The 13,754-nt window shown below is 40.7% G+C and overlaps 1 protein-coding gene across 1 annotated transcript in view; it reads right to left on the bottom strand.

Moving 5' to 3' along the window:
• The window catches only part of LOC114661801 (tapasin-related protein-like), a 259,850-nt gene extending 246,484 nt beyond the window's left edge, over positions 1–13,366 (bottom strand). The window contains exon 1 of the mRNA XM_028815003.2: positions 13,132–13,366. Within this exon, the coding sequence (XP_028670836.2) occupies positions 13,132–13,240 (109 nt within the window). The 5' untranslated portion in view covers positions 13,241–13,366. The remainder of the gene's footprint in view (positions 1–13,131) is intronic.
• Between the last annotated feature and the right edge of the window lie 388 nt (positions 13,367–13,754).

Genomic DNA, 13,754 nt, shown 5'->3' with positions numbered 1-13,754 from the left:
AGTAACTTAATTTCAAACAATAATGGCGACTTCAGTTATAATAAACTAAGAGGTCTTATTTATAAAATGGTGTCTAATGCAGCCTGATAAACATCACCTTTACAGAATTACTGTTTTTCGAGTAGATGGTTGTAGCTTAAAGTAACAGCGAGGCTTAGACTATCAAGGACTTCTGTTCCATTAAATAGGAATAGGCTTCCTAATGTTATCAACACCAGACCACAACAGATCACCTTTTGATTTTCTGACTTAGTCTTAGTGGTCAAAAATGTACCCATGCATAAAATGTGCATTTTTACTACTAAAAAACCCTTCTGAAAACCTAAATTATTAAAATGCTAAATTAATTAAATTAATTAATTTAATTAATTAAAGATGCATACAGCGCCACCCCGCTGCCTGCGCTTGGGAAAGGAGATCATAACCTGGTTCAGCTTCAGCCTCACTATAAACCAAAAGTTAGAGTCCTACCTGTAACCACACGATCATTCAGGAAGTGGACCCCGGAGGCTGAGAATACTCTGAGAGAACTTTTTGGAACCACAGACTGGGATATCCTGCAGGGATCTCATAATGAGAACATTGAGGAAGTTGTTGACTGCACTACTGACTACATCAACTTCTGTATGGACATTGTAGTTCCAGTAAGAACAGTACGCTGCTATGCTAACAACAAGCCATGGATTACAAGTGACATCAAGGGCCTTTTGAATCAGAAGAAAAGGGCTTTTAAAGATGGTGATCAGCATGAGCTCAAGCGCGTGCAGAAGGAACTCCGAGTCCAACTCAGGGCGGCGAAGGAGCAGTACAGGAGAAAGCTGGAGCAGAAGTTGCAGAATAACAGCATGAAGGAAGTGTGGGATGGGATGAAGATCATCACTGGCTGCAGCTCGAAGCGGGGTACCACCATTGAGAGAGACGTGAAGAGAGCAAACCAAATGAACAACTTTTTTAACAGGTTTGACCACCCTAACCCACTCTCACTCTCACCTCGGAGTACTGCACCCTCCACACATCCTTCTGCTGATACCAGCATAGGAAAAACATCCCCACCCATAATAACAACAGCGCAAGTGAGCAGAGAGCTGAGGAGACTTCGTGCCAGCAAAGCAGCGGGTCCAGATGGAGTATCGCCACGACTGCTGAAGGTCTGTGCATCGGAGCTGGGGGGTCCTCTACAGCGCATCTTCAACCTGAGCCTGGAACAGGGGAAAGTCCCGAGGCTTTGGAAAACATCTTGTATCACCCCAGTCCCAAAGGTATCACGTCCTAGTGAGCTGAATGACTTTCGGCCTGTTGCTCTGACATCACATGTGATGAAGACCATGGAGAGGCTGCTGCTTCACCACCTTAGGCCACAGGTTCAACACGCCCTTGACCCTCTGCAGTTTGCATATCAGGAGAAGGTGGGAGCGGAAGATGCCATCATCTATATGCTACACCGATCCCTCTCTCACTTGGACAGAGGCAGTGGTGCTGTAAGAATTATGTTTCTAGACTTCTCTAGCGCCTTCAACACAATCCAACCTCTGCTCCTTAGGGACAAGCTGACAGAGATGGGATTAGATTCATACCTAGTGGCATGGATCGTGGACTATCTTAAAGACAGACCTCAGTATGTGCGTCTTGGGAACTGCACGTCTGACATTGTGGTCAGCAACACAGGAGCGCCACAAGGGACTGTACTTTCTCCGGTCCTGTTCAGCCTATATACATCGGACTTCCAATACAACTCGGAGTCCTGCCATGTGCAAAAGTTCGCTGATGACACTGCTATCGTGGGCTGTATCAGGAATGGGCTGGAGGAGGAGTATAGGGACCTAATCAATGACTTTGTTAAATGGTCCGACTCAAACCACCTACACCTGAACACCAGCAAAACCAAGGAGCTGGTGGTGGATTTTAGGAGGCCCAGACCCCTCATAGACCCAGTGATCATCAAAGGTGACTGTGTGCAGATGGTGCAGACCTATAAATATCTGGGAGTGCAGCTGGATGATAAATTAGACTGGACTGCCAATACTGATGCGCTGTGCAAGAAAGGACAAAGCCAGTTATACTTCCTTAGAAGGCTGGCTTCCTTCAACATCTGCAATAAGATGCTGCAGATGTTCTATCAAACAGTTGTGGCGAGCGCCCTCTTCTACGCAGTGGTGTGCTGGGGAGGCAGCATTAAGAGGAAAGACGCCTCACGCCTGGACAAACTGGTGAGGAAGGCAGGCTCTATTGTTGGCATGGAGCTGGACAGTTTAACATCTGTGGCAGAGCGAAGGGCGCTCAGCAGGCTCCTATCAATTATGGAGAATCCACTGCATCCACTAAATAATGTCATCTCCAGACAGAAGAGCAGCTTCAGCGACAGACTGCTGTCACTGTCCTGCTCCACAGACAGATTGAGGAGATCGTTCCTCCCCCAAACTATGCGACTCTTTAATTCCACCAGGGGGGGTAAACGTTAATATTTAACATTATACATAGTTATTGTCTGTTTTTTTCACCAGTATTATTATCATTCTTTAATTTAATATTATTTATTGTATCAGTATGCTGCTGCTGAAGAATGTGAATTTCCCATCGGGATTAATAAAGTATCTATCTATCTATCTATCTATCTATATAATACACAAAAGTTTGGAATCACCCAGAAATCTTCATGTTTTTCATTGAAATACATACTTTACTCATTAAGATACCATTATAGTAGTTTAAAAATACAACCAAGACATTCCTAGTGCTGCTGCTGGAAGTTACGGTTTTAAATTAGTCCGGCCATTGCAATTTGCAGGTCTATGATTCACGGATCCACAAATTTGTGGGTTTGTTATCATTAAAAAATTGAAATTGTGTGATCCAAATCTGAAAACCACTGACAATTCTGTAGCCCTGCCACTTACATGGACTGCAAATCCCAGCAACCCCGGTTGCACCACATCATTGGGCAGCTTCGGTGGTTGCCGAAAGGGCTACTGGGTCAAACAGGAGAGAGCTTGCTTTAAAAGTCAGCCATAACAAGCCATCAGGATTGCAACCAGTATTGTCTTTGTTTCGCTTCACTGCACATTTGGATTACAATTACATCCATGGGATGACAGTTGTCTCCAGATTTACGTTCTTGTGCTGCACCTGTTTGTTCATTTGATTTAATCTGGGCTGGTAAATGCCTCTCTCTGGTAGCACTCTCAACTTATACAGATCTTCTCATATATCAACATCACAGTAGGACAAAACTTTATATAATCTCAAGAGGCTGTTCACAGGGGATTTCATTTCATAACTACACCACTATCATCACCACCCGTGAAACTGGACTGTATTATGAGTGTTTATTAATTATCATTTTGTGCGTAGTGTTTTGTTAGATTTCTTTTGTATCTGTAATATTAATCATTTGTATTGTTTACTACCATAGGTATACACAAATTTTATTTTTTATAAAAAGTTACATCACTAAAGAGCTACTGAACTACACACTTTGTCTCAGGGATGCCACATCTCTTTGTTTCAACAGCTACCTTCACAAAAATGATTTGATTGCAAAGTGATCATTCCATCTTGTGCTTCTTACAACATTTTGCATCCTTTTTAATGCAATAAACTTAGAAAATACAGTAATACTGGGCCCAAAATGTATTTATGGGTTTAAGTATTAGGTTGGGTCTGGAACCCGTAACCCCCATGCATCGCAATGGATTACTGTATTGATTTTTAATTTACTAACATATGACTGCAAAAGCCCCATTTTCAGCAGCCACTACTCCAGTGTCTTAAGGTTAAATTGCCATAGCTTATCATCAATTAATCATGTTGAAATCCTAATTGGTTATTAAAGAAACCTCTGTAATCGTGTTAGCACTGCTGAAATGTTACTTGGTCCAGTTTATACTTCACGCTCAGATTACATATGCGCACACATCATGGCTGCCACGTGTTCCCAGCTTTCATTTAATGCGTCCTCTGAACAGGTCCTCAGAAATGAACGCGATGTGTGCATGAAAAAAAAAAAAGGGGGGGGGGGGGGGGCGCAGTATGTTCATGTTGCAATGCGACATCAGAGTCTTTGTTTACTATCAACTTGTGACAACAAGCTGTTTTACAAATCCTACAGGATCAATGTGCGTGCTTCAATGTTTGATGAATGGTTCGATGTGGTGAAGCAAATTATCAAACTTAAATTCTGACATGCAAATGTATTTCTGGTGCTTTTCATCATCTATTTCTCGCATAAGCAATACAAGCGGTGCGTATTCCCCATCATAATGACGCAATACATTTTAAAGGTCTCACATACCATTTTTTTTTTTCCCCCAGAATATACTGAAGAGTGTTTGAGCCACAGAGAAAAAAACATTAGGGACAAAGTGAAGAAAAAAAAAAAAAAAAGTATTTCAGGATTTAAGTGGAAAATTCAACTTTAATCTCATAGTTTATTTTGTCATTAAAGTAGAATATTGTAAACATTATCTTAAAACTGACCCAGTTGTTAATCGCTATGTGCTCCTGGAAACCCACTGCAGCGGCAGGCAGCGATTGCCATACAAAACACATTAAATCTATGATATTTCAGCTCTCTGCACGTTTAATATCTTTAGATTTATACAGTGATCCCTCGCTATATCGCGCTTCGCCTTTCGCGGCTTCACTCCATCGCGGATTTTATATTTAAGCATATTTAAATATATATCGCGGATTTTTTGCTGGTTCGTGGATTTCTGAGGACAATGAGTCTTTTAATTTCTGGTACATGCTTCCTCAGTTGGTTTGCCCAGTTGATTTCATACAAGGGACGCTATTGGCAGATGGCGGAGAAGCTACCCAACTTACTTTCTCTCTCTCTCTCTCTCTTGCGCTGACTTTCTCCGACCCTGACGTAGGGGGATTGAGCAGGGGGGCTGTTCGCACATCTAGACGATACGGACGCTCGTCTAAAAATGCTGAAAGATTATCTTCACGTTGCTACCTTCTGTGTGCAGCTGCTTCGTGAAGCGACATGCTGCATGGTGCTTCGCATACTTAAAAGCTCAAAGGGCACGTATTGATTTTTGACTTTGTTTTTCTCGGTCTGTCTCTCTCTCTCTCTCTCTCGGCTCCTGACGGAGGGGGTGTGAGCTGCCGCCTATAACAGCTTTGTACCGGTGGTGCTTCGCATACTTAAGCCAAACAGCCCTATTGATTTGTTTGCTTTCTTCTCTGTTTCCTTTGAAGAGGAAGATATGTTTGCATTCTTTTAATTGTGAGACAGAACTGTCATCTCTGTCTTGTCATGGAGCACAGTTTAAACTTTTGAAAAAGAGACAAATGTTTGTTTGCAGTGTTTGAATAACGTTCCTGTCTCTCTACAACCTCCTGTGTTTCTGCGCAAATCTGTGACCCAAGCATGACAATATAAAAATAACCATATAAAACATATGGTTTCTACTTCGCGGATTTTCTTATTTCGCGGGTGGCTCTGGAACGCAACCCCCACGATGGAGGAGGGATTACTGTACTTGATATCACTTTCATGATTAAATGTGTTAAAGAATGTATGTTACATTTTACAGATAAATTGTTAACTTCATTTAAATTATTAATACTGTTAATAATTACACATTGTCACATCTGGTCAAAATTAACCCTACCAAAGTCTAAGTAGGATACACTGGGATAAGCTTTTAAGTGTGGAGACAGTCGAGGAGCAGTGGAACAGGTTTAGAAATGTTTTACATGTAATGCAGGACAGATACCTAAATTTGGAATTAATAGGAAATTAAAAAAACTTCATGGTGGATTAATAAAGATTAAAAAAAAGAAGTTGGAAAGGAAAAAACTGTTTACACGTGAGCAAGTGGATAACCTCAGAGCAGTAACAGGGACTACTAAGGAGGTACTTAGGGATTTGGAAATTGTAGAGGGAGAAGTGCTGCTCACATTAAATAAGCTGAAATCAAACAAATCACCAGGACCAGATAATACTTATCGAATTCTTAAGGAGGCTGGCGAGTATAGATATAAACCCTTGACACATTTTTAGGAAGTCACTGCGCACTGGAGAGATTCCAAAGGACTGGAAAAATGGCAAATATCATCCCATTATATAAAAAGGGTGACAGGGCAGATCCAAGCAACTATAGGGCAGTAAGCTTAACATGCATCACAGGAAAATTAATGGAAGGAATTAAGGATAAGATTGAGCAACCCCTGGCAAGGACAGGAGTTATTGTGAACAGTCAGCATGAGTTCAGAAGGGTAGGTCGTGTTTTACTAACATGCTGGAATTCTATGAGGAAGCAACAAAAGGAGGATACGATCAAAGTGGAGCAGAGGATATTATTTATCTTGACTTTCAGAAAGCATTTGATGAGGCGCCACATGAGAGGTTGGGCATCAAATTAAAAGAAGTGGCAGTTCAGGGTGATGTTTGTAGATGGGTGCAGAATTGGCTCAGACACAGGAAGCAGAGGGTGATGGTGCGAGGAACATCTTCAGAATTGGCCGATGTTAAGAGTGGTGACCAGCAAGGGTCAGTGCTAGGGCCGCTGCTATTTTTAATATTATATATAATTTCATGGCATTCGTAGTCTGAATCAATCCAATTGTAGGGGTGGTTACCTACCAGGTAACGCTTGTGGTTGGTCTGCAAGTCAGCTAACATCTGCCACAGTGCCCTTTTTTACAGTTGCGAGAAGCAGATCATAGAATGCATTATTTGACAGTAAAACTATTTCAACCAAAGAGTACGCAACACGCATTTCGCCCTAATTCTGGGCTCATCAGGCATACACACTCACTGCATCCCCTCTCGGGAATTGAACCTCGAACGTCAGCGCCAGAGGCAAAGCCCCTAACGTTGCACTATGGCTACATACATACTTTATATTCCTATCTGTATGTATGTATTGTAACAACTGGTTAAGCACTAGAAAATGTCCAGAGAAGAGCGACCAGGCTGATTCCAGGGCTACAAGGGTTGAATTAGATAGATACTTTATTAATCCCAATGGGAAATTCACATTCTTCAGCAGCAGCATACTGATACAATAAGTAATATTAAAGAATGATAATAATGCAGGTGAAAAACAGACAATAACTATGTAGTTAACATTTAACATTATACAATGGTTGAAACCTGGTTGTACTGCAGGACTGGGCATAAGTCCATGACTGGTAATTTTCACACACACAAGGCAGTAGGATTGCCACCTGCCTCACTTTTTAAATTGACAGTTCCAGAAAAGAGATTCTCTCTCCCAGGACACTTAATGTCTCAGTTTTCAGCAGACTGGATCACTTTGTACTGTTCCTGTTTAATCGACTATTTAAATGTAGTGTTTATGCTTATCGTCTTGAAGCATGCATTGGTTTTCCACTGGTGTACACTATCATTGGCTCTAGCAAGATCTTGAGATGTGACAAGCCCATCAAGCCTGTGCGTCTACTACTGCAGGCATTAGATGTCCAAATATTTATGGACCCAACTGTAATAATCAGCCCAGAACAAGTGGAATTAAAAACCTTGCAGGTCCAAATGGTATCAGAAATAAAAGACAAAGGCAGGTCCAAACATACACATGCAGAGCAGATTACAGATTATGACAGCAGTGGAATTCGAAAGGCTCAAAAATAACCTTGATGCAATACACACACAGAGCAAGTTAAAAAATATGACAGTACTACAATTCGAAGATGTCCAACAACAGTACAAATTGCAATAGCGCAAACACACGGAAATTACTAGGTGAAATAACGGAACAGCAAAAAGAGATTGAATATATGGACATGGGTGATATGTCAGAAGTATGTAGATATTGTAAGGCTGTACAGTTTACGTCAGAGACTTGTAGATCGTCTAATTTGTGTTGCCATCAGGGAAAAGCACCATACACTATGAGAATCTGTGGTCCCGCAACAATTACAGCTACAGCAATTTTTTTTTTTTGAAATGAAACAATTTGGTCAGCTGTATATTTATGATCACGGAGAAGCGATGCAACATAGAATCGAAAGAGTTAAACGATTAGATGTAATAGAAATTATACAGCCAATAATGGATACAAATCCATACATCCAAAAGTATCGCACTTTACACAAAACTTATTAGCAAAACACAGACAAAGAAATTATCTTGGATGCCTATATGAATCTGAAAGATCAGTCACATTTATAATAAACCCACATGTGACGAATTGTCACTGATGATAATTTCAAAAGACGAAGATATCAAAGAGAGTAGATATTCGTGTGCATCCAAAAGCAAAGCATGATTCGTCATTTATGTCAAATACATCGCCACATGCCGACCCTTTACTCTTTCCTTTGCTTTTCCCAGATGGCGAAACAGGATGGTCGTACAATATGAAAGAAACACATTCAGAATTACGAATGACACACACACAATATTTTGTGTAAAAGTCGCACCTAATCGTCTCTTCTTTATTAAATCGAATCACGTTAAACTGAGAACGGAACATATGCAAGGTCTCATTGATCACATTCACAATTCAAATATCAAATCGGTCAGACAGATTCAAAATAGGTACAGCAATAATATTACCATCATCATGTCAAGGTAGTCCAAGAGCATTGCAACAGTTATATCATGATGCAATGGCAATATCCAGAACTATCGGTCGGCCAGATTTCTTTATTACAATGACGTGCAATCCACAATGACCAGAAATCTGCAGCTTCTTGAGAACAATGCCAACAGCTACATCGGCTCTGGATATTCCCACTTTCGTAAGTACATTGTTTTATCAGAAAGTCTTATTTTTATTGAATGAACTTGAAACGGTGTTTGGGCAAAAATGAGATCTTGATATGCCATTCGTATTAAAACGTTTACAGGCTCCTGTCACAATAACGTTTGCAATGACAACAAATCTCAAGGACAAACATTTGAAAAAGTCAGTTTATACTGTATATAAGAGACAAAGAAACAATATTTCACTCACGGCCAGTTATACATTGCATTATCATGCTGCGAGACCAAACAAAATTATCACAATTCAATGCGATTGTGAAGAAACGTTCCTTCCTAATATTGTGTTTTAGAAAGTTTTAAAATAAAACGAACATAATGCATATGTAACAATTCCCATGAAAAACCAAACACTTTACATTGTATTTCCACAGGACCAAACCCGGGGGTTGGCGAGCGAAGCGAGCAGGGGGTGGAGCCCCCTAGTATACATACATATTCAGGCCCGAGAGAAGCCAAGGGGCAGTACAGTCATCACTGGCAGTTCTTTAAGATGGGAATGCTAAAGATCAGATGTCCTATCTAGCGGAATGCTCGGTGGCATAGAGGCACTTCTGACTTTGTGCTGGATCCTTATCATTATAGCCAATCACATATTTATATATTCCTAGAATTCATGTCAGATATGGGAAACTGACAGGTGGATTGTCTGATTAAACTTCACCTGTTATCATTTATGATAGACTGTTTTAAACGGACATCATTTACCAACTATGGAAAATCCTTGTATGTCACATCTTTCAAGTTTTCGGTAAATTGCGAAAATAATGTCACCCCTATAATTAGTGAACTCTAGATTAAAATTTTCCCTGAGCTTCACATACACCATGTTTTCATAAATCAACAACACCTGCCATTTAAAATCAACCAGTTGAGACATTTACATCATGTGATTGTAATCGACGTTTTCATTGGTAGGTGGTCTTTCCTCAGTCATCAGTGGAGTTGCTAGGTTTTTTGTCTTGCAGTATGTAAAATACTGTGTACATACGAGCTTCTTCCATCGTGCTATGACTGGAATGAAGACATATTTGACCATCACCACTACCTTATAACATCAGGTAAGACCTAGTAGCTCCAGAAACTAAACCTCAGTTTTGAAATAAAAGTGGCAGTTACGAGGTTTTTCCATTACACGTGAGATTAGCACTTAACCTGCTTGTGTGTCCTTCAAATGTTTTCTGTCCACCTCTCTAACCTGCCTTTCAGGTGTCATTTGTCCATCTCTATCGCATTCTCAGCTGAACTGCATGGCTTTGAAATAAACATCAAGACAATGAGTCAGACCTGCTTTATACAATACAAATCCCTGTCCCATGGAATTTGTACTCAAAAATCGGCAAAGCTCCAAATAAATCATTTTCCAGTTTGTGTCATGAATCTCCCACCCACCCATCAACCAGCTTGTGTCGCAGTTTTTTTTGTCAGCTGTCGTACCTAAATGTTTCTGGTTTCTGCTCATATGGAGCAAAATCAAGTACAATGAAATAAAGTTTACAGATCATAGCGACATACTGCAAATGTTGGCTATACCCTACCTGACAGCTATCACAACCTGCACACCTTTGCTGATTAAGGAGGAAAGCCGAGGGCAACATGGGGCAAGACTGCTAAGATGTTACCGAGAAAAGCACGACCTCCCATCTGAAGACCCGATGGTCTCCTTAACCCTAACTTACAAACCCTTTCACTTAAAAGAACTATCCATTTAACGTAACCCACGAATCTTAGAGGATGTATCGAGAAGAAAATAAATCCTAAAAAAAATCACGAGTACAGAAGCATATTAGGGCCATGGAGAAGAAAAAAAGGACTCTGTGAAGAAAAAAAAAATGTTTTTGTTGAAAATAAAGTCGACATGTTAACTTTATTCTTGTAGTTTATTTTGCCATTAAAGTAGAATGTCATAAACTTCATCTGAAAAATCAGTGTTTAATTTACTAAATTTTCTCAAACCCCGTCATAACTAATGTAGCACATTAAATACTTCGTATTAAGTGTTCCCTGACCCTTGTTAATTGTTACGTGCTTCTTATACTGACTTCCAGCGATCGCCACACAGAATACATTCACTTCACGATATTCCTGCTCTCTAAACATTTAGAATGCTTAAATACTTGATATAATTTTCATGATGAAATGTATTAAAGCATGTGTTAAACGTGGGGGCACAGTGGCTTGGAGGTTGTGCTGCTGCCTCGCAGTAAGGGGTCCTGGGTGTTCCCTGCTTTGAGTTTGCATGTTTTCCTGGTGGGTTTACTCGGTGTGCTTCAGTTGCCTTTCAAAGTCATGTAGGTTGTGGGGTTTTGTTCTGCTATATCAGGGGTGACGAACTCCAAGCCTGGAGTGCCGCAGTGGCTACAGGTTTTCATTCTAACCCTTTTCCTAATCAATGACCAGTTTTCACTGCTAATTAACTTTTTCCCCATCACTTTAATAGCCCTGTTAGAAGAGTTCAGCCCTCTGAATTGATTCCTTTCTTCATTAAATGACAGCCAAGCAGAAATGAGATATAAAACGAGCTAACAGATGACCAGCTAAACTGGGGCTTCAAACTCCAACCAATTTCACTCCAAACACTTTCTTAATGAGAAGCCAATTCTTGCTGTTAATTAAACCCGTTATTTAATTCCATGGCTTGTTGCTGCTCTCATTCTGCCACATCACACATTTCGAAAACTGTTGTTTTTCTGTTCTTTCTAAGAGCACCGTCAAAATGTTTTGGTGACCTGAGAGATTAACCTTACCAAGACCATCACCTCTCTTTAATTTCAGATATTGTGTAATGTGCACAGGGGAGCTTGTCATGTAGTGGCTTGTTTTGTGTCTCATTATTGTTTGGCTGCTAATTAAAAGAAAAAGAAACAACTATGGGGCCTGAGTTAAGTTAATTAAAAGAAGTAATCAGCAGCAAAAACTGGTCACTAATTAAGAAGATGGTAAGAATGAAAATCTGCAGCCACTGCGGCACTCACGGCCTGGAGTTCGACACTCCTGTGCTATATTGACCCTGCTAGTGTATGTATTGCTCGTGTTCACCCTGTGAGGAGCTGGTGCCCCGTTCAGGATTTGCTCCTGCCTCGCACACGATGCTTGCTGGGATGGCCGCAACCCTGAATGGAGGGCATAATTAAAAATGTATAACAAAGATTTTTCAAAGTTCCGAACACTCCGTGTCCTACGTTTATAGCTAATTTTACTTTCATCAAGACATTTATCGTGTGGTGATTGGTTATGTGGAGAAAGAAAAAGGAAGGATAAGGTCTGGGGGTTTGGTAAGTTAGATCAAGAGGTTCTCAACCTCACTCCTGGGGACCCACTGTGGTTTCATGTTTTTGTTCCAACCAGATTCCTAATCAGTGACAACACCTGGTAACACTGATTTCATTTAATTAGCTAGTATTTACATTCAGAAAAGAACAGCAGCATAATTATACAACATTTAGGAATATTTCCATTTTTGCTACAGATTTAAATGTTTAACTCCCTTTTGTTGATTGTTATATTTTGCCCTCTCTCTGTACAGTTTGTCATTATTAAGATACAATGAAGGGAGCAATCAGCAGAGCAGACACTCAGGCAAACAACACTGAATAATCAAAGGCTGCAACTACTTTGGCATTAGATCCACTAATTACAAAATAATGAATTAATCCAACAATTAGAACACCCAGTAAAAAATAGAATGAAAATTACGATGAAAATATTGTTAAAAAGAAAAAAAAATACATTATTCCCATATACAGTTACTGCTTGATATATTTTAATATATACATACTGTATATTTTACAAAGCAGTTTTCTAATTTCTACATTTTTCCCACAACACAGAATTTGGAAAATGACAGTTCACTTAATTAGCAATTCAAAATAAAAGCTGGTTGGAACAAAAACCTGCAGCCACAGTTGGCCCCCAGGACCGACATTGAGAACCCCTGCGTTAGATAGGGACAACACTTCAGTAAAGAAAGTCAGCTCAGGAGAACATCGACTGAATTCTGTATTCGTGTTTCCGACCACCACCTCACGAACCCAACATTTACACAATATTTCAGTTAAACCTGTGCGATACCCATTCATACACCCGGCATTTTGAGGGCTCGTCACACCTGCCATAAAGGTTGTCTACAATGAACGTACACCTGAGGACCCCTTACTGTGAGGGAGCAGCACTACCGCCACGTTATGATACCGTGAACCCCCCCATGTCAGCCAGAAAGACATGTCGACTTTATTCTCGACATAAACTACACCACACCACACCACACCACACCACACCACACCACACCACACCACACCACATCACACCACACCACACCACATCACACCACATCACACCACACCACATCACATCACATCACATCAAAACTGCAAAAACAAAAAGTGTGAACTCACTTTGGGGGAGCAAGAATATCCAGGCAATGGTGATAATCTTCGAAAGCTTCCCAACACTGCTACAACCCCTCATCTTAAATACTATCCACTTGCAGAGCCACAGCACCATAAATCCCCGCAGTTGTAGATAGTGATGGGCCGCTCGATACACAGTGTTTTAAGCTTAGTTCACTCCGGTAATCAGTTATCCCTCTTAATACAAATAGTCTCCGAAACACAGGTCTTTTCTTGTGCTTACTTCCTCTTTATTTTTCTCGCGAGCTTTCGAAGCACTGGAGATCTAAGCGCCGCTTCGAGGCTTGCTTCAAATGCGCCCGTCACGTGATTTTGAGTCACGCTTGTGCAATGACGTCATTGATAGCTGCGCAGTCCAATACTATCCACTTGCAGAGCCACAGCACCATACGTCACCGCAGTTTCAGACCCGCAGTTGTAGACCCGCAGTTGTAGACCCGGAAGTGACGTTTCAGGACTGACTTCGTAACATTACTTTCGGAAAGTTTCGGCAAGTAGATATTGCTGCAGACCGGAGTAAAATGGGCGTGAATATCATTTTCGACTTCAGCCAATCATATATTAAATTTGCGCATGTCAGTCACTGATCAGCCAATCGCAAATTTAAA

Source organism: Erpetoichthys calabaricus, chromosome 12, assembly GCF_900747795.2.
Source record: "Erpetoichthys calabaricus chromosome 12, fErpCal1.3, whole genome shotgun sequence".
NCBI lineage: Eukaryota > Metazoa > Chordata > Cladistia > Polypteriformes > Polypteridae > Erpetoichthys > Erpetoichthys calabaricus.
This window is presented reverse-complemented; position numbering and strand designations above follow the sequence as displayed.